Source organism: Manis javanica, chromosome 6 (assembly GCF_040802235.1).
Source record: "Manis javanica isolate MJ-LG chromosome 6, MJ_LKY, whole genome shotgun sequence".
NCBI classification, from domain to species: domain Eukaryota; kingdom Metazoa; phylum Chordata; class Mammalia; order Pholidota; family Manidae; genus Manis; species Manis javanica.
The window spans coordinates 132051904-132074423 of NC_133161.1; the positions used below are offsets into that span (position 1 = coordinate 132051904).

The 22520-nt window shown below is 54.5% G+C and overlaps 1 protein-coding gene across 4 annotated transcripts in view; it reads left to right on the forward strand.

The window, feature by feature from the left end:
- IGSF9B (immunoglobulin superfamily member 9B) overlaps positions 1-22520 on the forward strand; it is a 56711-nt gene that overhangs the window by 11852 nt on the left and 22339 nt on the right. For 3 of the 4 annotated variants that reach the window (XR_005056655.2, XR_001854064.3, XM_017666775.3), the window contains exons 3-18: positions 981-1127; positions 6179-6330; positions 6553-6670; positions 7990-8131; positions 8441-8586; positions 11059-11201; positions 11538-11678; positions 11761-11877; positions 12158-12308; positions 13309-13432; positions 15224-15399; positions 16474-16700; positions 17544-17628; positions 19686-19847; positions 20186-20231; positions 20832-22481. Coding sequence is in view for 2 of the 4 variants with exons in the window: in XM_017666775.3 (XP_017522264.3) it covers positions 981-1127; positions 6179-6330; positions 6553-6670; positions 7990-8131; positions 8441-8586; positions 11059-11201; positions 11538-11678; positions 11761-11877; positions 12158-12308; positions 13309-13432; positions 15224-15399; positions 16474-16700; positions 17544-17628; positions 19686-19847; positions 20186-20231; positions 20832-22481 (3727 nt within the window). In the remaining 2 variants the exon portion in view is untranslated. The remainder of the gene's footprint in view (positions 1-980; positions 1128-6178; positions 6331-6552; positions 6671-7989; positions 8132-8440; positions 8587-11058; positions 11202-11537; positions 11679-11760; positions 11878-12157; positions 12309-13308; positions 13433-15223; positions 15400-16473; positions 16701-17543; positions 17629-19685; positions 19848-20185; positions 20232-20831; positions 22482-22520) is intronic. The other variant, XM_017666776.3, reaches the window with a different exon arrangement.

Sequence of the window (22520 nt, forward strand, 5' to 3'; positions counted from 1 at the left end):
GGGGGTGTGTGGGGTTGGGGTGCGAGGGAGAGCGGAAGCTGTGGTAACTGCTTTTAACTACTTCTGGCCTCTGAGGTCTGAGCTTCATTTCTCTCAGAAAGCTTCCAGTTGTCTCTCCGGAGCCTGGTCTTTCTGGCTGTGGTTGATTTTGATAGTCGTGTTTTTAGGCAGATTGCCAGCATGGAGACAAAGAGGAAGGCAGAGGAGGTGGGGATGTGGGTATGAGGAGTGGGCTGAGGTGGTGCAGGGCCGCAGGGTGGGGCGTCCCTGAGGCTGCTGTGCATCCCCGTCCTGGGGGCAGGGGAGGCGGGTCCCATTCTGCCTGGCTCCTGCTGCGCGTCCTACCTTCTCATCACCCTGGGAGCCAAGGCTGGAGGAGGGTGGAGGCAGGTTGGCAGCCGGGGGTCTTTGCTTTGCTGCCAGCCCCTTCGTCATCTCAGGCCCACAGGCCCTGGGGTCTCAGCTGCTGGGGGCATGGGGCTCTGGCTGGATAAGTGGTCTCTTGGGTACTGACAGCAGGACCAAGAGGGGCGATATGGAGAGGTGCTAGTATGGGGACCCATCCGGGATGGGGTGTCCCGTCCTGAGTGGAGGTCCGGAGATGTGCCCTGGACTGCCCTGTGTCACCCCCCTTGCTGGATCCCCCCAACCCCCCCAGCCCCCTGTCTGTGTCCCTCACTCCTTCCCTTTATCCTTAGAGATGTCCAAGAGGATGGGTGCATCCTGGGGGCCTGAGGCTCTTGCAGTCACCCTGGGCCAGGGCCAGCTGAGGCAGGAGGGCTGGGGAGGGAGTGTGGCCCACTGGCAAGGTTTCATGCCTTTTCCTTTGCCGCCGGCTGTGGGGTTTGGTCCAGCTGTTGTTAGGGGCCCTGCCATGGGAAGTGGTCTGAAACCTACGATGGGTCCTCTGCTTCTGGCTGGGCTAGAGGCTGCTGAGCTGCTGATGGCCTCCGGGGCTTTCACCCACTTTGTCCCCACAGGCCGGGCGAGTCTTCACGACAAAGCATCCCTGCGGCTGGAGCAGGTTCGCTCCGAGGACCAGGGCTGGTATGAGTGCAAGGTGCTCATGCTGGACCAGCAGTATGACACCTTTCACAACGGCAGCTGGGTCCACCTCACCATCAACGGTGCGTACGGCCTCCTTCCGGGGATGGAGGGCCAACCTGGGAAGACCACTTCTCAGAGGACCCCCCTTAGGGGAAGCTTCTGTCCTCAACTGCACCCTGTCCCTGCTGCAAAGAGGAACCTCAGCCAGCTGGGCCCCACTAGATCTCAGTCCCCTGTCCCCTGCTTTTCCCTCTCTTGTTTCTGTAGAGCCTCTGGGGTTGGGGGAGGGGGCACATGAGGAGCAGCTCCCTGGGCACTAGGTGGGGCCTGCTGTGGGTGGTGGTGGCAGAGTTCCTCAGAGGGAGGTAGGAATCTGGGTGTTGGAACCGGAAGGGTTAAGGCTTTGTGGAGGGCACATCAGTAGTCTCTGGCACCGTTTCCCAGCTTCTGGAAGATGGATTGACTGGGGAAGTGCCTTCCCACTCCCTAGTGGGCTCCGGAAGTCCCTCCATTATAGTCTTCCTTTCTCGGTTAATGTTTTGGTTGCTTGTTAAGTATACTCATCTGATTAATTTGTATTGAGGGTCTACTGTGCTAAGCCCTGCTCTGACGATGGGAAAACTGGTGCAAACCAGGCGTGGTCCCCACTTGTGCTGGTTTACTGTCTGATAAAAAACATAAGAATCCTGGGAAGAATAACAGCACTAATGGGGGTCAGTTATTTATCACTCAGGTCAAGTGACCTGTGCTGTGCCTTGATGCTTTGGAAATAGCTAGGCAAAAGGGCAGTAAAGCTCTCTGCAGAGGCCCCAGGTAAGTTTGCCCACTTACGGGTGCTAGACTGGGCCAGAGGCCTAGATCCTTGGGGTGATGGGCACCAGGGGCTGGACCCTCTGGATCTCCCCAGATGGAGAGCCCCCCTTGTGGCCCTGGAAGTCCTTACTCGGAAGGAGATTCTCTGGAGGAGCCAGGAGAAGCTAGAATTGTCGAGAAAATTTGCAGGAGACATGCTGTGTATGCTTTGGAGTGCCACTCCCAGCTTTGATCCTAATGGTTTTGATGTCTGTGACTATCAGTGCTGAGTTTGGGAGACAGAAGTCTATGTTCGTGGTTTGGAAGCTTTGCACAATTTTGATCTGCTCTGAAGGATGGCTCTGCTTTCCCTCCTGTGGGGTTGGGTCATTCCTCCCAGGGCTTGGGTTAGGCCACGTTCCTGCTGGTGTGAGAACCTGTCAAGGGTCCTGGAAGCCTCCACTAGAGGCAGCCAACAGCTCCTGTCAGTTCCAAGAGACTGATTGAAGGCTTATTTTAAATCTTGAGTGGGCTGTCCCCACCACCCAGCAAGCTTTTGAGTCACCTTTTGATGCCAGCTGTTGTGTGTGCCAGGAATGAAAACTCATCTTAATATTAGCCCAAGCAAAACATAATTAGGAAGGTAAATCCGCTGCTCAAAGCTTCACTGACTGAACACCGAGCCAAGAGGCTCTGTGAGGTTTTCTTTCTCCCTCACGCCCTTTTTTAACCAGGGCCAACATCTCCTGCAGGCACACTCGCCTTTCACTTGTGAATCATCTCACTGGTGTTCACTCCGTGGTCTGAGATGTCAGGTGCTCAGTAGACACTCACGTGGTGGCAGAGTAGGATTTCGTTAGGAAGTGTGTGTTGTATTACCTCTTTGTCTGAGTTTGCATGAGTGGAAGTTGATTCTTTATAATGCCTAATTGCTTGAAGTAGAATGAGCATGGAATAAGAAAGACCCTGAAAAGATGTGGTTTGTTTCATGAATCCATTGCATTTTAACTGTATGATCCTGGACATCTTAAGTCTCCTCTCTGAGCTTCTGTTTTCTCAGTTACCAAAAACAATGCCTACTTACAGAACTGTTGTGAGGATCGAATGAAATGGTGTGTGAGAATGTCTCTTACACAGTGTCTGGAACATTAATTACGTGTGGTAATTCTGTGTAAGATGCTGGCCATCCTCCTTCTCAAGAGAAAAGAAGATGTAATCAGATGGGAGTGTATCAGCAGGGAGGTAGTAACCCAGGAAGAACTTCAGGCTGGAAGATACAGGGGGCTGTGGTGTTGGAAAGTACTTGTGAGTCCACCAGTGATTATCCATGCAAAACACATTCTTGAATGCCTACTCTGTGGCAGGCTCTGGGGATACAGCTGTGGGCATAAGCTAGACCCTGACGGAGACTTAAAGAGGCAGTGAAGTCCAGAGGCAATTGCAATATAGGCTTTGGGAGCACAAAGCACTTCCCTGAGGAAATGACCCCTGTGCAGAGACCTCGCAGAGGGGAGGAATTAGCTGTCTACGGAGGTACAGAGGTGGGAGGTGGGGAAGTATATTCTAGGCAGAGGGAACAGCATGCCTGGAAGCCCAGAGGAAGGAGGGCTGGGTCATTCAGGGAACATGGTGCATGGAGGGCATTTTGTTCATATGGAAGTGTTGGGCAGAAAAGCTAAGAATGTGCACCGTCTGTTCCAGGCTTTATAATCAGTGCTTCTTATAGAATACTGTGCCCTTACCAAGTCTGAAATGGGTAGGAAAGAACAGACACCTTTCCTGGTGAGATACCTCTCTCCTTTCTCTCCCCATCTCTCCTTCCCAAGTTCTGAGGTACCTTCCAGCATAAATATTTCCACTCTTGAAGGAAAGGGTCCAGAGTGCCACATTCCACTGCTTCCAAACCAGAGTGTTTAAGGTCAGGCATTTTCTCACAGGGTTCCCATTTGGAAAATGAAAGGCCAGTGGAAAATTAGAATTACAAATTGTCTCATTCTCCTTGAATGTTTTCTTGAAGACCAGTTGGGTGGAAACAAACCCAATTATTTCTTTATCACATATAAAATGCCCAAAAAGCCTGAGCCAAGGCTTGCTTTAGGTTGTGAATTAGTTGGAGGAGAGGCCAGCCTATTTCTAACCTGCACTATTAATTATAGGGCACTTGTAAAAAAGAATTAAGCCTGGAAATACAGCTGGCAAGCTAACACCTAATTCAGTAAATAACTGAGAGTCAAACCATTGTTTTCCTGAAACGCAAAATTGTTCAAAGTACTTTCCTGATTAGTGCCTAAATAATAAAGTAATTATGTAATTAGTAATTAATTTGTCACTTCAGGACATAATTTAATTTATTATCTCTTCTTTTAAGCTTGACACCAGAGGTAATAGAGGCTGTGGCTGTACTAACTATATTTCAAGAGGAGCTTTGTTGGATAAGCACATTGCAGGGCAGGAAGAGAGACCTGGATGTTAAGATTCCAGGATCCCTTTATCTGGATTCAGAATGGATTTTACAGTAGTTTTACATTATTTTTATTGTATTAAACATTGGATGAGAATTGCTAGCTTGAGGATGGCTATTGTGTGTGATGAAGTGTGGCTCTTCCATTTGTGGTCTCTCTCTAAGTGCCTCCAGTGTGCCCACTGAGCTAGGGGCTTCAGAGGTCGTCGAAGGAAGTGGGCTTGCCATGGTCTTGCTTGTAAGGAGTTTCACGTGTTCGACTTTGTGTTAGTCTGTGTGTGTGGGTGCCTTTGTTCATTTACTTCATTCGTCCACTCAACAGATGTTTGTGCAGAACTGTGTTACATGCCAGGACCTGTGCTGAAAGCTGGGCATACAGTGGGATTCACGGGAAAGATCTCTGTTCTCAAAGAGAGTTGTGATAAGTGCTTTAAAGAAGATAAAACAGTCTAAGAAGATAGAGAATGCAGGAAGTGCCATCTTAGATGGGCTGACAGGGGGAGGCAGAGATGGCCTTGTAGCAAAGGCTTGCAAAAGCCAAAGAAGTACCATCTGGTGTACAGTTCTAGCAAATGCAAAGGCCCTGAGGTTCCATGTACATGGCACATGGAGGACGACAACGACGGCCCTGTGGTTAGAGCCCAATGAAGGGGAAACACAGAGACAAAAAGACTACAGACAGACAAACATTAAGAGAGACATGTATACTCAAACACACAAGCCCACAGGGACCCCTCCACACGGAAAAGCAGCCAAAAGCCCTTTCCCTTGAACAAGGGAACAGAAGCCCATGTGTTCCCCCTACCCAACACACACACATGCACATGCACATACATGCATGTGCATGTGCATGCAGATGGACAGCACATTGGTGGAGGGGGGCAGGGCTTTCTGGAGAAGAGAGACTTTTTAGCTTTTTCCTGATGCCTCAGGCTCCTGGAGATATAGTGATGATAATAGTGATGGCAAAATAGCCAACATTTTACATGTGTTCCTATTTTTCAAGATCCTCTTCACACGCTTTATCTCATTCATTCCTCACATCAATTCTGGAGGGTGGGGGACTTAGTAGAGCCCAGAGAGGCTGAGTAACTTGCCCAGGGTTACACAGCAAGCAGCCAGTTAGCACTTGAACTTGGTCCTGAGCTTTGGATTTTCTTGAGATGGGCTCAAAATGACCTGCCCAGCCTGGCATTGTGATTCTTAAGCCTGGTGTTCAGAAGTGAGGCCCCTCCTTATTATCTCAGAAGACTGCAGAACTGATAGACCAAGGGGTGAAGATTGACCAGACTGCCTCTCCAAGCAGCTCAGAGATGCAAGATGGAAGCTCTTCAAAGCTGATTAACCAAACAGGATGGCATTTTAGCAAAAACTCCAGTGCAGGTGGGGTGGAGGGGTAACCTGGCATAATCAGGAGAATTAAGATCTGTGTTAGGCCTAGATGAAGCTCAGATGGCCACCGTCCCAGCAACGTGAGCACCTGGGTGGGCTGGGTTGAGGGAGTAGGGCTGTCATGAATGGTCCTGACGGAGCCATCCATGGAGCTGGCAGATGCGCACGTATGAGGACCCCAAGAGTGCTTGTTTATCACTTTGCCCGTGGTGCTGAACTCAGTAACTTCCCTACAGATGCTCAACAAACATTCATTTATTGGAATTAGCCAAGTACAATGAGAAAAATTTAGAATTTGGATGTGGCCAGATTGACTTTGAAGTACAGGTCTCTGTTCCCTCTATAAGATTTGTGGGCAGATATTTCACATGTCTCCCTAACATCTTTACACCTCAGAGGGGTACGCATGAACACAGGAGGCAGCCTGGTGTGGGTGGCATTGCATATGGGACAGTCCAACTAATCCACTGCATTCTCTTGTTGCAGCTCCCCCCACCTTTACAGAAACACCCCCCCAGTACATTGAGGCCAAGGAGGGTGGCAGTGTGACCATGACTTGCACAGCTTTTGGGAACCCCAAGCCCATTGTCACCTGGCTCAAGGAGGGGACACTCCTAGGTGCTAGCAGGAAATACCAGGTAAGTGTGGTTCTATAATGGGGCTACTGCTCTCGCTCCTCCTTGCCCACCCTTCCTTTGCCTGTCTCCCCTTCTCCAAAGTGGCCTCCTGTGCAGAGGCAGGCAGATTGGCTGTGTTTGAGTTATTGGAGGGAGATAGAACATGAGGCACCGTCTTTGCCTGAGGATGGCATTGGTGGGGGCTGAGGGTAGGCGCTGAGCTCCATCTCTCCTTTGCCCCAGGTGAGTGATGGCAGTCTCACAGTGACATCGGTCAGCCGGGAGGACAGAGGTGCCTACACCTGTCGCGCCTACAGCATCCAGGGGGAGGCTGTCCATACCACCCACCTGCTTGTCCAAGGTTAGAGCAATTTCTATGGCCCTTTTATACCCTGGGCTTTTGCCCGGACTTCCAGCCCAGCTGAGCTGCAGAGGGATTTTCCTAAGGTACCACTGATACAGCGGGGGGTGGGTGGAGAGAGGGCAGCCCGTGAGGAGCTGGGTGGGGGCTCCTCCTGAGCATTGTGCTCTCACAGCCAGAGCTCTCATGGTGGCATGCTGTGGCCATCATGGCGTGGTGGGAGGCTCCATGATGAGTAGGGTTCTGGGTCATCTATCTGCCCCCATAGTGTTCTGCCATGCCTCTACCTTCCCCAGGGGAGACCTCCCTCAAGTCTCCATCCATTAGTGATTGCATCAATAAATAAAGATAGGAATTCAATTCCAACCTCAGATATTTAAATAACACCGAGGTCATTTGGCAGAGCTGGGGTCTGCCTGGTCAGCACAGGGAGATGCCACTCTGGCCTGCTTGGGACCTCAGAGTGCCGTAGAGGGGTGGTGTCTCGGTGGCAGGGTCTCTTCTCTGAGCTGAGCCCATCCACCTGCTCTGCTTTCCATCTGCCGCCTGCTGGAGGGTCAGGTGAGGGCTGTTGGTGGCTGTCTGGGCTGCCAAGCCTGGGAGGCGCCTGCTCTGTCTGCCTCCTGACTTGGGGTGCTGAGTGGCAGCAGGGGCCAAAAGTCCCTTTGCAGCTCGGAGGAGAGCTGACCTCTCTCGTGAGAGAGCAGGTGGCAGCTGCAGCCTGTCTGGAAAGCCAGCACCAGGGACTGGTAGAATTTCACCCTCTGGTTATTCTGCTTTCCCCTGCCCCTCTCCCTAAAGCTGCCTTCTTACCCTCTGTCTGGGAAGCAGCACAAACCTCTTAATCCTCCAGTGGCAAGATTATTCCTACTCTGGATTGAAAATAGTGGCCTTTCTCCCATCTGCGTGTGTGTGTGTGTGTGTGTGTGTGTGTGTGTGTGTGTGCGCGCGCGCGCGCGCGCGCGCACAGCAGGGGTTACAGCCAAAATTTATAGAAGGCTTGTGCATGGGGGGGTGGGTATAGTGCACCAAGAAGGGTGTCTGCAGCTGGCTAAAGGGGGTGGGGCACATGTGGCCATGCCCCAGGGCCTTTGTATCTCTGGGGACCTGTAAGGAGAGTAAGACCCTGAGCAATGGCAGCTGCTAGAAGTGTTTCCATGACAACTGCCCAGGTTGTGCTCCTAGATCTTGGGCCTGTGCTGTCCCCTGCTCCCACAGGGTTCAGAGCACCTTCCTGAGGCATTAGAGCCGCCTGGAGGCCCGGGGGCTGCTCTCCCCTCCTCACCACACGAGGTCATGTTTGTGTCCTGTTTCCCCAGGGCCTCCCTTCATAGTTTCTCCTCCTGAGAACATCACTGTCAACATCTCCCAGGATGCTCTGCTCACCTGCCGGGCGGAGGCGTATCCTGGCAACCTCACCTACACCTGGTATTGGCAGGATGAGAACGTCTACTTCCAGAAGTGAGTACCCTGCCCTGACCCCTCAGGGGTTCCCAGCCAGGCCCTCCAGGGGTAAGGCCTCTGAGCAGGCTCTGCCACGGGCTGCCTCCAGGCTCTGGGAACTTGGAGGGTGGTCCGTGAGTCCTGCATGCCGAGGACTGTCTGTGCAGAGGGGCCTTGAGAAGCCCTGGGGATGCCAGGAAGTGCCTGTGTCCTGGCCTCTTCCGTGGGGTTGGGGGGCTTGTTGTTCCCTTGCTCTGGTGTGTCCTTGAGGACCCTCTTCTCCCACTTGCTAAGCCTGTCTGCTCCAGAGTGCTTTTGCCTTTGCAGTGACCTGAAGCTGAGGGTGCGGATCCTGATCGATGGGACCCTAATCATCTTCCGGGTGAAGCCTGAGGATGCGGGGAAGTACACCTGCGTCCCTAGCAACAGTCTGGGACGCTCCCCCTCGGCCTCGGCCTACCTGACTGTGCAGTGTGAGTCGGGGAGGGAGATCCCTGGGGGATGGTGCATCCAGAGGCTTCAGGCACTTGACCCAGACTGGAGACTGGAAGGCAGCAGAGACCGGGTGTGGGCACAGGGAGCGTGGGCGGAGTGGCTGGAAGGAAGGAGGAACATCCCCAGAGGAGGAGGCCTGAGCTGGCCCATCAGGTGAGAGGCACGCTTGCCCGGCACCTTCCGTGGGCCAGGTGCCACTCCCCATGTTGGCCAGTTCACCCCACCAGCCGAGCTTAGCTTGGCTTCAAGGATTGCAGGCCTTCTGAGCAGTGTCCTTGGGCTGAGTGCCACCCACACCTCTGTCGGGACCTTGAACCAGATACTCTCTGGTGTTTTTTCCTCAGGTATCTGAGGGCATGTAGCTGAAGGTGGGATAGGCTAGTTTCCTGCCCCTACTGTAGGTGGCTGTGTGGGTGAGCACAGAGGCTGCTTTTTGGGTGACTGGGTGGCTCTGCCAACACCTGGCTCCCTCTCGGCCTCCTCGCTGCTCTGCTCTAGGGCTGCCAGAGACCGAAATGAGTGAGCTGCTCCTCATGCCAGAGCAATCAAAGGCTTTTGTGCAGTACAATGATTCAGTTTGCTGATCTTGAATACTTTCCCCAACTGGCAAGCCGAGCACTGTAAGAGAGAGATGGATGGATGAGTAATGAGATTAATTTTTCCTTTTGATTTGCGGATGGCCCTGTCACTCAGGCAACACAGGCCCAGCTTTGTTGCTGTAAGTGACAGGCTCTCCATCATTGGAGGGCTGGTGTGGAAAAACCGCTCTCCCCCAGGGGTGTGGAGTGGCAGTGTGAGAAGCAACACAATCTGTAGACACGGCCCAGAGTCAGCATTTATGCTGAAGACCAGTAGACCCCTCAGTGCTCCCGCCAGGTGGGGCGTGGCTCCATCCACCGTGCAGAGCTGGGTGCTTGCCCTGGTCTGCTGTTGAGTGGGCAAGGCAGTGGAGCCAGCTGGACCCGCAACCTCATCGGCATCCTAACCGCACATTCTCATCCTGTCCTTCTTTATGCAATGATTTTGCTGGCGGGGGCAGAGGCACCATTTCTCCGCTGATGCTGTCAGCAGCTTAAGAGGACTTGCAGCATGCTGTCTTAATGGATCCCAAGTTTTTTGAGCTGTGAGGCACAGGGAAAGCTGTGTGACCCCAGTTGTCGGGTCTCCCCCACCCAGACCTGTAGTAGGAAAGAGCAAGAAGGTATTTGTACATGACTTGTGTCTGTGCAGAGGGACCTTGAGAGGCTTGGAGAATGCCAGGAAGTGCCTTGCCTTATCCATGGGGAGGGGGGACTCACTGTGTCCCAAGCTGTGTGAAAGAGCAAGCAGGGGGGACTCCACTAGGAGCATCATCTGTCCTGTGTGACATGTGTCACCTGGGCAAGAAGGTGTGCTGGTGGACGGAGAAAGGCAGCAGGGAATGGTGTTCAGTAGGTGTGCTCTGACCAGCGGTAAGGCACTACGGCCATTTCTCTGCTGAAGGGAGGTGCTCTCCCTAGCACCATCCCCAGGGCCATCAGCCACTCCACTTGTCCTTTTTTCCCTCCTTCCTGCCTTGAAAGAAGCTGGAGGGTGAGGTTTCCAGGTGGGTGAGACAAGGATCTTTATTTCTGCTAAAAAGCAGTGTTTGGAGTATTTCCCATTCATAAACCCTTTGAAAACCTTGGAGGGGGAAAAAAACTCTACCATACAAAAGTAGGAAGCTATGTCTAAATATATAACTGGGCTTGGTATTTATGTAATGCTGTTCTCCGAAGAACTCCAGATGCTTGAAAGATACCAGCTCATTCATCCTCACTGCCTCCCTGGAAGTTCTGGATCTTTCTTCATAGTCTCAGGGAAAACTGGGGAGAGGGGAGAGGTGGGTGATTCACCCATGTCACAGGGTGAGCTTTTGGTTTGGGATGTGGAGAGAAGAGGACCTGCCTGGTGTCCAAGAGAGACTTGGAATAAGGAGCCTTGGGTGGGCGTGTGTGGCCAAATGTTGGCTTTGCTGTTTGGAATCTAGGGACTGGGAAATTGATGTCGAGAGTCCTCACCTGGCAGTGAGGTCCATGAGCAGAAGCATTCGAAGAGTTCTACAGATGGGAGTGGGCAGACACATGCCTTTGGTGCTGCCAAGCATTTGGGACAAGTTCTTGAGAATATAGTAGGCTGGATGGACTGGAAGTCAGCTGCCTGCACTGGGGTGGCTTATGTGACCTCGGGGGTTTGTCCATCTGGTTAGCCATGGTGGACCTAGTATCTGTCACTACTGGGAACACCGAGGACACACACAGTTTTTACTGGGTGGTGGGTGGATGGGTGGGAAAGGCTGTGCTTTGGAGTCAGCCTATCTGGGTGAGACACGGGGGTTTGCATAGTGAGTCAGCCCCCTGTCCAATTTCTCACTTTCTGGATGACCTCCCTTGTGCCTTCCTTCTTTCCCATGCCACACTACTCCTCTGCAGACCCAGCCCGTGTCCTCAACATGCCCCCTGTCATCTATGTGCCCGTGGGAATTCACGGCTATATCCGCTGCCCTGTGGACGCAGAGCCACCAGCCACCATGGTCAAGTGGAACAAGGATGGCCGCCCCCTGCAGGTCGAGAAGGTGCTAGAGGGATGCATGCGGAGTCTGTGCGACACCCTCCTGACACTGAGATGCTGCCTATGGGGGCCTGGTTCCCTGCCAGGACTTCTTACTCCCCCACCAAAGTTCTGGAGAGCAAAGAGATGCTTCCCACGGGGGTCTGCAGTCTGGCATGGCCTTTGCTCTTCTCCTGGGGGACTTAGAAAACCCCACCCCTAAGCTCTGCCTCGGCCTGCTGCCAGGTTGGCTAGGCGAGCTGGCCCCCCTCAGGCCCTAGCTGGCCTACTAGCCTGGGTGGGCTGGGGCTGAGCGCCTGCTCCCTGAGCGTCACTCCCGCTCTGCTGTCTGCTCCGGCAGAATCTGGGTTGGACCTTGATGGAAGATGGCTCCATTCGCATTGAAGAGGCCACAGAGGAGGCTCTTGGCACTTACACCTGTGTGCCTTACAACACCCTGGGGACCATGGGCCAGTCTGCTCCTGCGCGGCTTGTCCTGAAGGTGAGGCCCAGGGCTGGGAGCAGTCTCCGTGTGGGTGGGCTCCCGAAACGCCACCTTCATGGCTTTGCTGTGCTCGCCCTAGGACCCCCCGTATTTTACGGTGCTACCAGGCTGGGAGTACAGGCAGGAGGCTGGCCGGGAGCTGCTCATCCCCTGCGCTGCTGCAGGGGACCCCTTCCCTGTCATCACGTGGAGAAAGGTACCTCTTGGCTCTGGAGCTCCCGGGAGATGTGGAGGGCCGTGGACCCAGCAGCAGCTGCTCTGATGGGGGGTGGGGCCAGGGAGCGAGCGAGGGTGATGCGCGGAGTGCTGTGCCCTGCACGCCATGGAGATGCAAGGGGTGCTGAGGGCGTGGTACAGCCCTCTCTGCCCTCCTGTCAGACCTCTGAGGTGTTGGTGGCTTCTCTTTCCCTTACCTGACCTGGTTCGTCCCCTGCCACCTGCTCCCGCCCTCCTCCCCGCCTCCTTGTTTGGCCAAGGTAGGGAAGCCCAGCAGAAGCAAGCACAACGCCCTGCCCAGCGGGAGCCTCCAGTTTCGAGCCCTGAGTAAGGAGGACCACGGGGAGTGGGAGTGCATTGCCACCAACGTGGTCACCAGCATCACTGCCAGTACCCACCTGACCGTCATCGGTATGGGCTGTGGGCCGGTGGGCTGGGGGCTGGATGCTGGGGACTGTCCGCTCTGCAGGCATCTTTCCCCAGTCAGCCCACCCTGAGCTGAGCTGCCACATGGGCCCTTCCCCTCCGTGGACTCTGCATAAGGGACGGGGGGCCTGTCCTGAGGAGATCTTTTTTTGGAACACATGCCCTCAGCGAGCCCCCAACACAGAAAAGAGGCACCTGTGTGGCTATTAGGAGCTGCTCTGAGGTCTGAGTGTAGGGCCTTGTCAGGGAGCGGGAGGACCGGATGAGGGCATCTGGGAGGGCCCAGCACTGAGGTTCCCATTTCCTGGGCTCTGGGCTCCCACATCCTCTTCCTGGGGGGCCGTTCCCGTCCCTTGGCGTATACCATTGTAGCCTGTTCTCGGGACTGGCAGCGTATCAGCCAGTACTTTGGGAGCATTTACCACCAGGTATCGGCTCTGTGCCACGTGGTGCCCTGTCATTTATACCTGGGAGGTGTGTACCTTCATTGAGGCTGAGGCACGTGTGGGTGGAGCATCTTGCCCAGCCTCACATCACCATTCACGGTGGACCCGGGCTGAAGCTTTTAGCTGCTGTGCAGCTTCTACACTGGTGTGGGGTGGGATGTGGCTGTCTCATGAGGCTAGGGGAGTCCACAGGAGAGGGGCGTTTTGGCTTGCTTGGGACCTTAAGGGAGAGTGTTTCTGGGCTTGCCAGATGAGCACAGGACCTTGACCTGGGATGAGGCGGGTTCTGGCTCCCCTGGCCCTTGTTCTTAACGGTCATGTCATCTGCTGGAGGAGGCAGGCTGTAGGGGGTGGGTGCTGGCTGGCTTCCTTCTCCAGCACTAACACCAGAAGGGCCAGGGTGCCAGCTCCTCTGATCATCCCTCCTCCCCAGCTACTCCACGTCAGGGCTGCCCTTGCTACTGCGCAGTGAGGCTGTGGGTGCCTGGCTCAGTGGACTCAGTTCTTTTCAGTCTCAGAGATGTCCGCTTGGTCTTCAGGCACCAGCCCCCATGCCCCGGGCAGCGTCCGGGTCCAGGTCTCCATGACCACTGCCAACGTGTCCTGGGAGCCAGGCTATGATGGAGGATTTGAGCAGACATTCTCAGTTTGGTACGGACCTCTGTGAGTCACCCCCGCATGCTTTGCTCTCTGCTTCTCCCCGCCCCACTCCCACTTCAGGCAGTCCCTGGCGGGGTGGGAGAGTTGTGAGGAGGATGTGGTTGTCTGTCTGCCAGGTCTCCACATGGTGCGGTGTGTTGACACAGTGATTAGGTTCTTGCAGGGCATGAGGGTCTCTGGGCATTCCTGTGTCCCAGCCTGGGGGGTTAGAATGCTGATCTGGGCCGTTGCCTGAACTGCCCCCCTGGCCCCCGCAGCCCTGCTCTTCTTGCCCAGCTTGAATCTCACTGTCCCCTTCATGTGTCCTTGGCTCATTCTTCTTTTAGATTCCTCCAGAGTCTGGAAGAGACTCATGCTTGTGAGTGGCCCAGCTGGAAGCGTAGAGTCTGATTTTCATTCTGTCCCTTCCCCAGTGCTTCCAGAAACCGGTGTGAAGTGGTGCTCACCTTGTGTTCAGCATCTGCATTTTCTCTCTAGGACCATGCATCTCTATTGCAATTATATCTCTGTTCTTAATTTAGCCTGATGCTGTGATTTGAGATCTTTGTCCAAACCTGGGGTAGGGAGAGATCTCAAAATGCAGAAATCAGGCTGAGGACAGGGAGTGCAGAAAAGGTGGAAAGCCCCAGCTGACCTCCCCTTCACCCAAGGATTTCTCTGTTCCCACATTCCTATGCTGAGCCCAGAACTGGCCACCTGCCTCATGGGCAGCATCCTTGAGTGGGAGGTCTGGGCGTTGGATGGGTTTTCCTCACTGCCTGTGGCTCTGCTCCATGCTGCCATTCATCTGCATTGCTTTATCCCACTTTGCTCACTTGCTTTGGTGCGGGGGAGAAGGGTGGTTGTCCAAGTTTGGGGAGGTCTCCTTCCTGTCTTTCTGACTGCCTCTAACTCTCCATGTGCTGACTCAGACATTTGGTGCTAGCTTCTTTTTTTTGCTGTGCTTTCTGCTGCCTCAGCTCAGAGTCCTGGGCATACACCGTGGTGAGACTTTAAACCTAGAGGGGGAGCCTGGTGGGTTGCAGTAAGTGTAGCTGAGGGCTGCCTGTGCGTCAGTCCCATGGGATGATATCGCCTCCCTGTGGTGACACTGGGCACTGCACCTATAGGCACCCATTTTATTGCCCATGGAGAGTTAGGTGGGCCTTGGCACAAGGGATAATCCTCACCCCAGTTCCAGGAGTCTCCATGCACCGTGGCACCATCCTCTTGATTGTGATTTCCAACCCTTCAGGCCTTATGGGCCCTGGTCCCCACTGTGGTCATTGGTGTCACATACCCTGGTCCTCCTCCGGCGACTTCAGCCTTGTTGGACTGAGTGAGCCCTCTGGGTTACTCTAGGTCCCACTCCCAGCCATCCCTGGGAGGGGAGTGACCAAGGTCGCCTGGGTCCCTCTCCTTGTCTGGCCACTGCGAGTTGCTTGTCCTCACTTTTCCTTGTGGTACCTGCCTTGTTCCCAGGATCTTCACTCTCCCAAGGCAGAGCTCTTGAGGTTGTGACCAGGCTGATTCTCCCAAAATGCAATTGGTAATTTAACCAGAGCCTTGAGCATCACTTATACTAAGGGTCCCTGTTAGTGAGGAGGCACCAGTGGCTGGTGGCCTGGTGTCCTGAGGGCTGGTGCGGCCGACCTGGGGGTGGGGCCTCCCTCCTTGGTCTTTACCTCTTTCTCCTGGAACCCGGGAAGGCCAGGTCCGCCCACCGCCACCTCCTGGAGGACCTTGTATGCCCTCTGTCTCCAGTGTAACCCACCTACCCCCTTGTCCCCGATCCCTTCTCTTTCTTTTGGCCAGGATGAAGCGGGCACAGTTTGGGCCCCACGACTGGCTGTCTTTGCCAGTACCGCCGGGACCCAGCTGGTTGCTAGTGGACGCCCTGGAGCCTGAGACAGCATACCAGTTCAGTGTCCTGGCCCAGAACAAGCTGGGAACGAGCGCCTTCAGTGAGGTGGTCACTGTGAACACTTTAGGTGAGGGCCCCCAGCTGGGCATTCTTGAGGCTACTTCCCAGGGGAGCTGGGATAAAGATGGTGATGGTAGTGGTGGTCCTTGCAGCTGACATTCGCTGCTTCCTATATGCCAGGCCCCTTGCGTGCTTTATAAAGCCATGTCACTTGTTCTCCAAATAAGGATCTGTCATACCATTCTGTGGGAGTTGTCTGGACCAAGCTGCCTCGTCCTACATGGGAGCACTTTTGGGCAGATTCCTGTTAAGGAAGAGGCTTGGAATGTCCTTCCATGATAGGCCAGATGTGCATCTTCCTAGGCTTCTTGGGAGACTGGGAATCTCCCTCTTTCCGTACACCTGCTGGTTCTTGCCTCTGGCCCCCTGGTGGTGAGCATGTGGCCGTTCTCCCTATTGGATCTTCTCCCTGTTGGATCGGCTGGGCTGGCTCTTTCTTCCTGGCCCAGCAGCATGTTCTGCCCCACCTGGCTGAGTGGGTTTGTCCCTGTCTGCTGCCAGAGAGACCGCTGTGAGCAGGTGGCCCCCCTCCAGCCTTGTGCCAGATCCTTTATTGCCTTGAGGGCTGGCAGTGACAGAATGCTGGCGCCTGCTCGGGGGGCCCCTTGATGTGCCTTGTTTTCCCATCTGGGCCAAGTAGGGGATTGCAAGTGTGCTAGATATCCCTACTTCCTTGGAAGAGAACAAAAGATGCATTTTGTAGTATCCTTTTACAGATACTATCTAATTAAAAAGAAAATTACATTGAATTCTTCCTTTTTCCCTGTAGTTCTATTTTTTTTCCTTTTGAGGCACTCAATCCATTCATACATTTTTTTTGGAAGCTCTGTGAAGATAGGACTGTGAAGCTCTGGGCCCACTAGCCCTGCCTCCCTCCCTTGGGTCATGAGTACTCTTTTATGTGATGCTCTTGCCCCTGAAATGATGCATGCATGGGAGCATGGAAATGGGGCCATCCCCTTGGGGCTGTGGTGCCCCCAGGGACACCCGCTGAGCCAGATGGTAGCATGCAGGTGGCTGAGGGTGCAGGTCCCTCTGGGACACCTGTGCCACCACCCCCTTCCTCCTCTCCCCGCTGCAGCATTCCCTGTCACAACTCCAGAACCCCTGGTGCTGGTTACCCCACCGAGGTGCCTCACAGCCAATCGGACCCAGCAGGGTGTGCTCCTGTCGTGGCTCCCACCTGCCAACCACAGCTTTCCCATTGACCGCTACATCATGGAGTTTCGGGTCGGAGAACACTGGGAGATGCTAGATGATGCCATCCCAGGAACCGATGGAGAATTCTTTGCCAAGGATCTGTCACAGGTGAGGTACCTAGCTTTTCCGTGTCTATTCCTCTAAATTCTGGAAGTGACATGACCCTTTATAGAGTCACTGGAAGCTTGGAGTAGTGACCCAATCAGGTGTGTGAGGTCCGGCTGTGTGCTGTTGCACATTACCATTCCTGTTCCTTCCCAGATCTGTCACAAAGGCTCAGGATCCTCAGAGCATGGTGACTGAGGACCACAGATGAGCCTCTGTGGCAGTGGACACAAGCTGGTGCCTGGCAGGGAGGGGTAGGAGCCCAGTACGGGTAACCAGATTCTAACCTCAGCTTCTTGCTAGGAGTCTAAGTTGGGTTGGGCAAAGGATTTCCCACAAAGATCACCTTCCAGCCTGGCCTAGGGAAGGACCCCTCCTTTGACAATGAAGAGTCCTTGGAGGAGAATGCACAATATTTTCTTTTTTTTCCCCCAGTTGACCCTCTTTAAACTCTGATGTCTCCATCACTGGAGAGGGAAGTAGCTTATATCGTGGAAACAGACAGTCTCATCTCTCTTTCTGTCTCCCCTCCTTGACACTCACTTAGAGCTGGAACTGGCTGAGGAACAGCACCTCCTCAGAGCCCATGTGTGCAGCTCTTCCCAGCACTTCCAGTGACCTCATGTTTGTAGCTTGAAAACAGCCATGGTGGGAGTGTTTATGACATGGAAATTAGCAAATGCTATAAATCAGGACCTTTTTGTACCTGAGAGCCGGTTGTTAGACACTTTCAGGACACCACTGCTTTGGGGGCCCTCTTCCGTGAGATATCAGTGCGGGGTCCGTGGGGCACCAGTGGCTGTTTCAGGTCTCTTGGCTGACAGGGTGTAATCCCCGGGGTTGCAGGACACCTGGTATGAGTTCCGGGTTCTGGCCGTCATGCAGGATCTGATCAGCGAGCCCAGCAACATCGCCGGTGTCTCCAGCACAGGTACTTTGGAAGTGCGGGTCTCTTACGACTCTTGTAAGGAATGTACGCCAGAGCCATGTGGGAGTCCCTCTGTGAAATAACTAATAAGGGAAGGGGCTGAACTGGAGACAGAGGCGAGCTCTAGGTGGAAGAGCCCATACTGTGGCATCACCACATGGATGCTTCTGCTTCTGTGGTGGGCAGGATTTCTCCAGCTAAAGGGCAGTGTTCATTATAGGTTCTACGAGAGCCGCAGAAAGAGATTCAGTTAATATTCTGATTAGTCAAAAAGAACTTGGTTTAAGTTCTTCCACTACAAAATTTCTGTTGTTCTGTGGAATGAGGTGGGGCATCGAAATGGAGCAGAGACAACAGGTCAACAAGTAGTTATTGAATGCCTATTACAAGGCTGTTTTGTAATTATGGTGGTTTTATTTGGAAAATTGCTGTTTGGTGGTGTTTCCCTACGCTCATTCCTCTCCTAGATTCTTTCAAGCTAAATAAAGCCAACTCCCTAGCATTTTCTCCATTTATCTTTCTCTCTCTTGGCCCTGGTCCCATTTCTGCATGTTGTTATCCAGCTATAGTTCCTGAAACACAGCAGGTCCTTCCCTCCACAGTGAAGTGGCTCCCGTGGTATGGGAAGAGGCTCTTGCTTGGTGGTCAGGCAATGGCACCATTTCCCCAGGCACTGCTTGCACAGAGACCCCTGGGACCAGTCGGCAAGCGACTCAGCCAAGAAGCTCAGGCAGTAGGACTAGTAGAATTGCAAAAGGGTGGAGTAGGCAGACGGGGGTGGCAGGTGGCGGGGGTGCTGAGCTGGCACGAGACGGTTGGGGGAGTGGTGTGTGACTTATGTCTCTCATCTTAGGCACTGTGGGGCTTTTTAATGTTTTTTTGAAACACAGAGTCCTCTCCTATTGGCAGCAGACCCCAGCATACTTTTTTCTTGGCTTCCTCCAGGGAAGAGACTCAGATGAGCAACAGGGCCTAGAACTTGCAGCCAAGGCCAGAATGGAAGACTTGAGGGCTTTGTGGGCTCATCCCAGTGAACTGTTCTGTATTTAGTGGCTTTTATGTCTGGCTCCTGAAAGGAGGCATCGTAGGTGGACGGTTCCTGCTGGGTGAATGAGGACGCAGTGACCTCAGCATTCTGTCTTAAGCCCTCATTTCCAAAGGCTGTAGCATTCACTTTTCCACTCAGCCAGTCAGCATGATTTGGATTGTTTTTATCGATGGTCACTAATGACATAGCAGTGGGTTCTGGCCAAATGTGTCAGAATATATAGACTGACCTTTCAGTGAACCTGAAGAAGGGCACTTGTAACTGTCCTGGGAAGGAGAATTCAGTAAATTGTGGACTGGTCCTGGCTTGGTCTCTTATGAACTGTGTGACTTTGGGTACAAAGTGGGACTCACTTCCTTACTTGTAAAATGAGGAAACTAGAGCCCCAGCATTCTGTGCCTGTGATGACGAGCCTAGATTGTTCTTCCCCGGAGCAGATACTCACCTGTGCTGTGATGAGGTAGAAATGGATAGACCTGAATTTGGCAGCAATAGCCCATTTTCCCTGCCTATACAGCCCTGACCCTCAGGGCACCCTCACTTTGCAGAGAGGACATGGTGGAAGGCAGAAAACAGCACCTGGAAGTAGGAATCACTGTGTTGTAACTTAGGCAACATAGGCGGTATCTATGCGAGCAAGTCACTCACACTCAGCCAATCACAGATTTTTCATTTAGAGAATGAGAACCTTAACATGCCTCATGAGGCTCATGCGAGAATATTTGACAATAGGCTTGAAAGAGCTTTGCAAAAATCATGAGACCAGGGCAGGTTATTATTGGAGTTATTATATATTAGGGGTAAGATATAGATGCTTCCTCTTGACAAGCTCTGTGCCGCTTACTTGACTTTTGTAAATAAACCTTTTCAGTGTGAGAGTTGAGTACTGATTCTGAGCCATTTACATTGTTCTACAGGGGTGGGGAAAGTCCCTGTGGGCTGCAGGTCAGAGGAGGTGAGGTCCCTGTGGGGGGTGGAGGGAGTCATGTGTGTTCCCCACTGCTCCCTGCAGACATCTTCCCGCAGCCGGACCTGACCGACGACGGGCTCGCCAGGCCTGTGTTGGCTGGAATTGTAGCTACCATCTGCTTCTTGGCAGCTGCCATCCTATTCAGCACCCTGGCTGCCTGCTTTGTCAACAAGCAGCGCAGGCGTAAGCTCAAGCGCAAGAAAGGTGGGTGTCTGCCCCCACCAGCCAGCTCTACCTGGCCCTGTTTCAAATGCTCCCCATCAGGAGAGACAGCCCATTTTTAGCATGGTCCCCTGAAAATAGGGAAACGGGGATCGTGTGGGTGGAACTGTTGGTGGGCCTGGATTTGAAAGAGGGAGTAAGGAAGCAGGAATGTGGGCAGAGTCTGATGGGGCCAGAAGGCAGGGCATGGTGGTGGGCACAAGGCTTGGGATGGGACCCTGAGATGCCAAGCACCTTTGCTTTGGACCCTCCTGGTGCCCGAGGTGCATTCTGTTGTCTCCAGCCTCAGCAGGCTTGCTCTCTCCTTCTTTTCCTTCCAGATCCTCCGCTCTCGATCACTCACTGCAGGAAGAGCCTAGAGTCTCCGTAAGTGAACCTGGCCCTGGGAGAACCTGACATGGCTGTTTGTGGTGTGTGGGTGGAAGGTGGAGGGTGGGCAGTTTGCCTTGCTCGGCCCTGTGACGTGTTTCTCAGCTGTATGCTGTTGATTGATCTGCATAATAATTTTAAGTTGTTCACATTAATAGAGGGAGCAGTAGTGTGGACTCCAAGTTAGGAGATAATCTGTTTCTCTGTAGCTTTGGAATGTGTTTCTGGGATTTTTTTTCATCCCAACAGATTTGCCTTCTTAACATGTTTTGCTTAAGTTAGTATCAAGATGGGCTTGCATTTCTTGAGCCAGGTGGGAATGAAGGTGGAGGTGTGACTAGACAGAGCATGGCAAATAAGAAGGCCAGGGCAGAGTAGAAGTAGCAGTGTGGGTGTTGATGCCAGAAGTGGACACACTCTTAGACAGTTGAGAGCTGGCCAAAGTATATCCCACCGAAACATGCAGCCCATCTACATCCTTTTCCTTAGTATTGTCTTCTTAGGTGTTTGTGGTGGCTGTTTACTAAGACAACAAAAGGAGATAAAGATGCAGGTATCTGTCACTTCATCCCTCCTGCCCTCTCCCTTGTCCTGCAGCCTGTCCTCTGGCAAGGGGAGCCCCGAGAGCATCCGGACGCTCCGGGCCCCATCCGAGTCCTCTGACGACCAAGGCCAGCCGGCCGCCAAAAGGATGTTGAGCCCCACCCGGGAGAAGGAGTTGTCCTTGTACAAGAAGACCAAGAGGGCCATCAGCAGCAAGAAGTACAGTGTGGCCAAGGCCGAGGCCGAGGCCGAGGCCACCACGCCCATCGAGCTTATCAGCAGAGGCCCTGACGGCCGCTTTGTGATGGATCCCGCTGAGATGGAGCCCTCGATGAAGAGCAGGCGCATTGAGGGCTTTCCCTTTGCCGAGGAGACGGACATGTACCCTGAGTTCCGCCAGTCAGACGAGGAGAACGAGGACCCACTGGTGCCCACGTCCGTGGCCGCCCTGAAGTCCCAGCTGACCCCACTGTCATCCAGCCAGGAGTCCTACCTGCCGCCACCAGCATACAGCCCTCGGTTCCCGCCCCGTGGGCTGGAGGGCCCAGGTGGCCTGGAAGGGCGTCTCCAGGCCACGGGCCAGGCCAGGCCCCCTGCCCCGCGGCCCTTCCACCACAGCCAGTATTATGGGTACCTGAGCAGCAGCAGCCCTGGGGAGGTGGAGCCACCACCCTTCTACATGCCGGAGGTGGGCAGCCCCCTGAGCTCTGTCATGTCCTCCCCGCCCCTGCACACTGAGGGGCCTTTTGGCCACCCCACCATTCCGGAGGAGAACGGAGAGAACGCTTCCAACAGCACGCTGCCCTTGACTCAGACACCCACAGGAGGGCGCTCCCCTGAGCCCTGGGGCCGGCCAGAATTCCCCTTTGGGGGACTGGAAACCCCAGCCATGATGTTTCCCCACCAGCTACACCCCTGTGATATAGCCGAGAGTCTGCAGCCCAAGCCCTGCCTCCCCCGAGGACTGCCCCCCACCTCCCTGCAGGTGCCTGCAGCCTACCCGGGTATCCTGTCCCTGGAGGCGCCAAAGGGTTGGGCAGGCAAGTCACTGGGCAGAGGCCCTGTCCCAGTGCCCACCTCCGCTAAGTGGCAGGACAGACCTATGCAACCTCTGGTGAGCCAAGGGCAGCTAAGACATACCAGCCAAGGTATGGGCATACCCGTGTTGCCTTACCCCGAGCCGGCCGAGCCGGGGGGGCACAGCAGCCCCAGCACATTTGGCCTGGACACCCGGTGGTACGAGCCCCAGCCCCGGCCCCGGCCGAGCCCCCGGCAGGCCAGGCGCGCCGAGCCCAGTTTACATCAAGTGGTGCTACAGCCTTCCCGGCTCTCGCCTCTGACCCAAAGCCCCCTCAGCTCCCGCACCGGCTCCCCTGAGCTTGCCGCCCGGGCCCGGCCTCGCCCGGGCCTCCTGCAGCAGGCGGAGATGTCAGAGATCACCCTCCAGCCGCCGGCCGCTGTCAGCTTCTCGCGCAAGTCCACGCCCTCCACCGGCTCCCCTTCCCAGAGCAGCCGCAGCGGGAGCCCCAGCTACCGGCCCACCATGGGCTTCACTACGCTGGCGACGGGCTACCCCTCCCCGCCGCCAGGCCCCGTGGGGCCTGCGGAAAGCCTGGATGTGTTTGGACAGACGCCTTCCCCTCGGAGGATGGGGGAGGAGCTCCTCAGACCCGAGGCCCCCCCTCCACCAGTCCCTCCTTCAGGGTGAGTGTGAGCTGCTTCCTCCTGCCCGCCTCCGCCTGG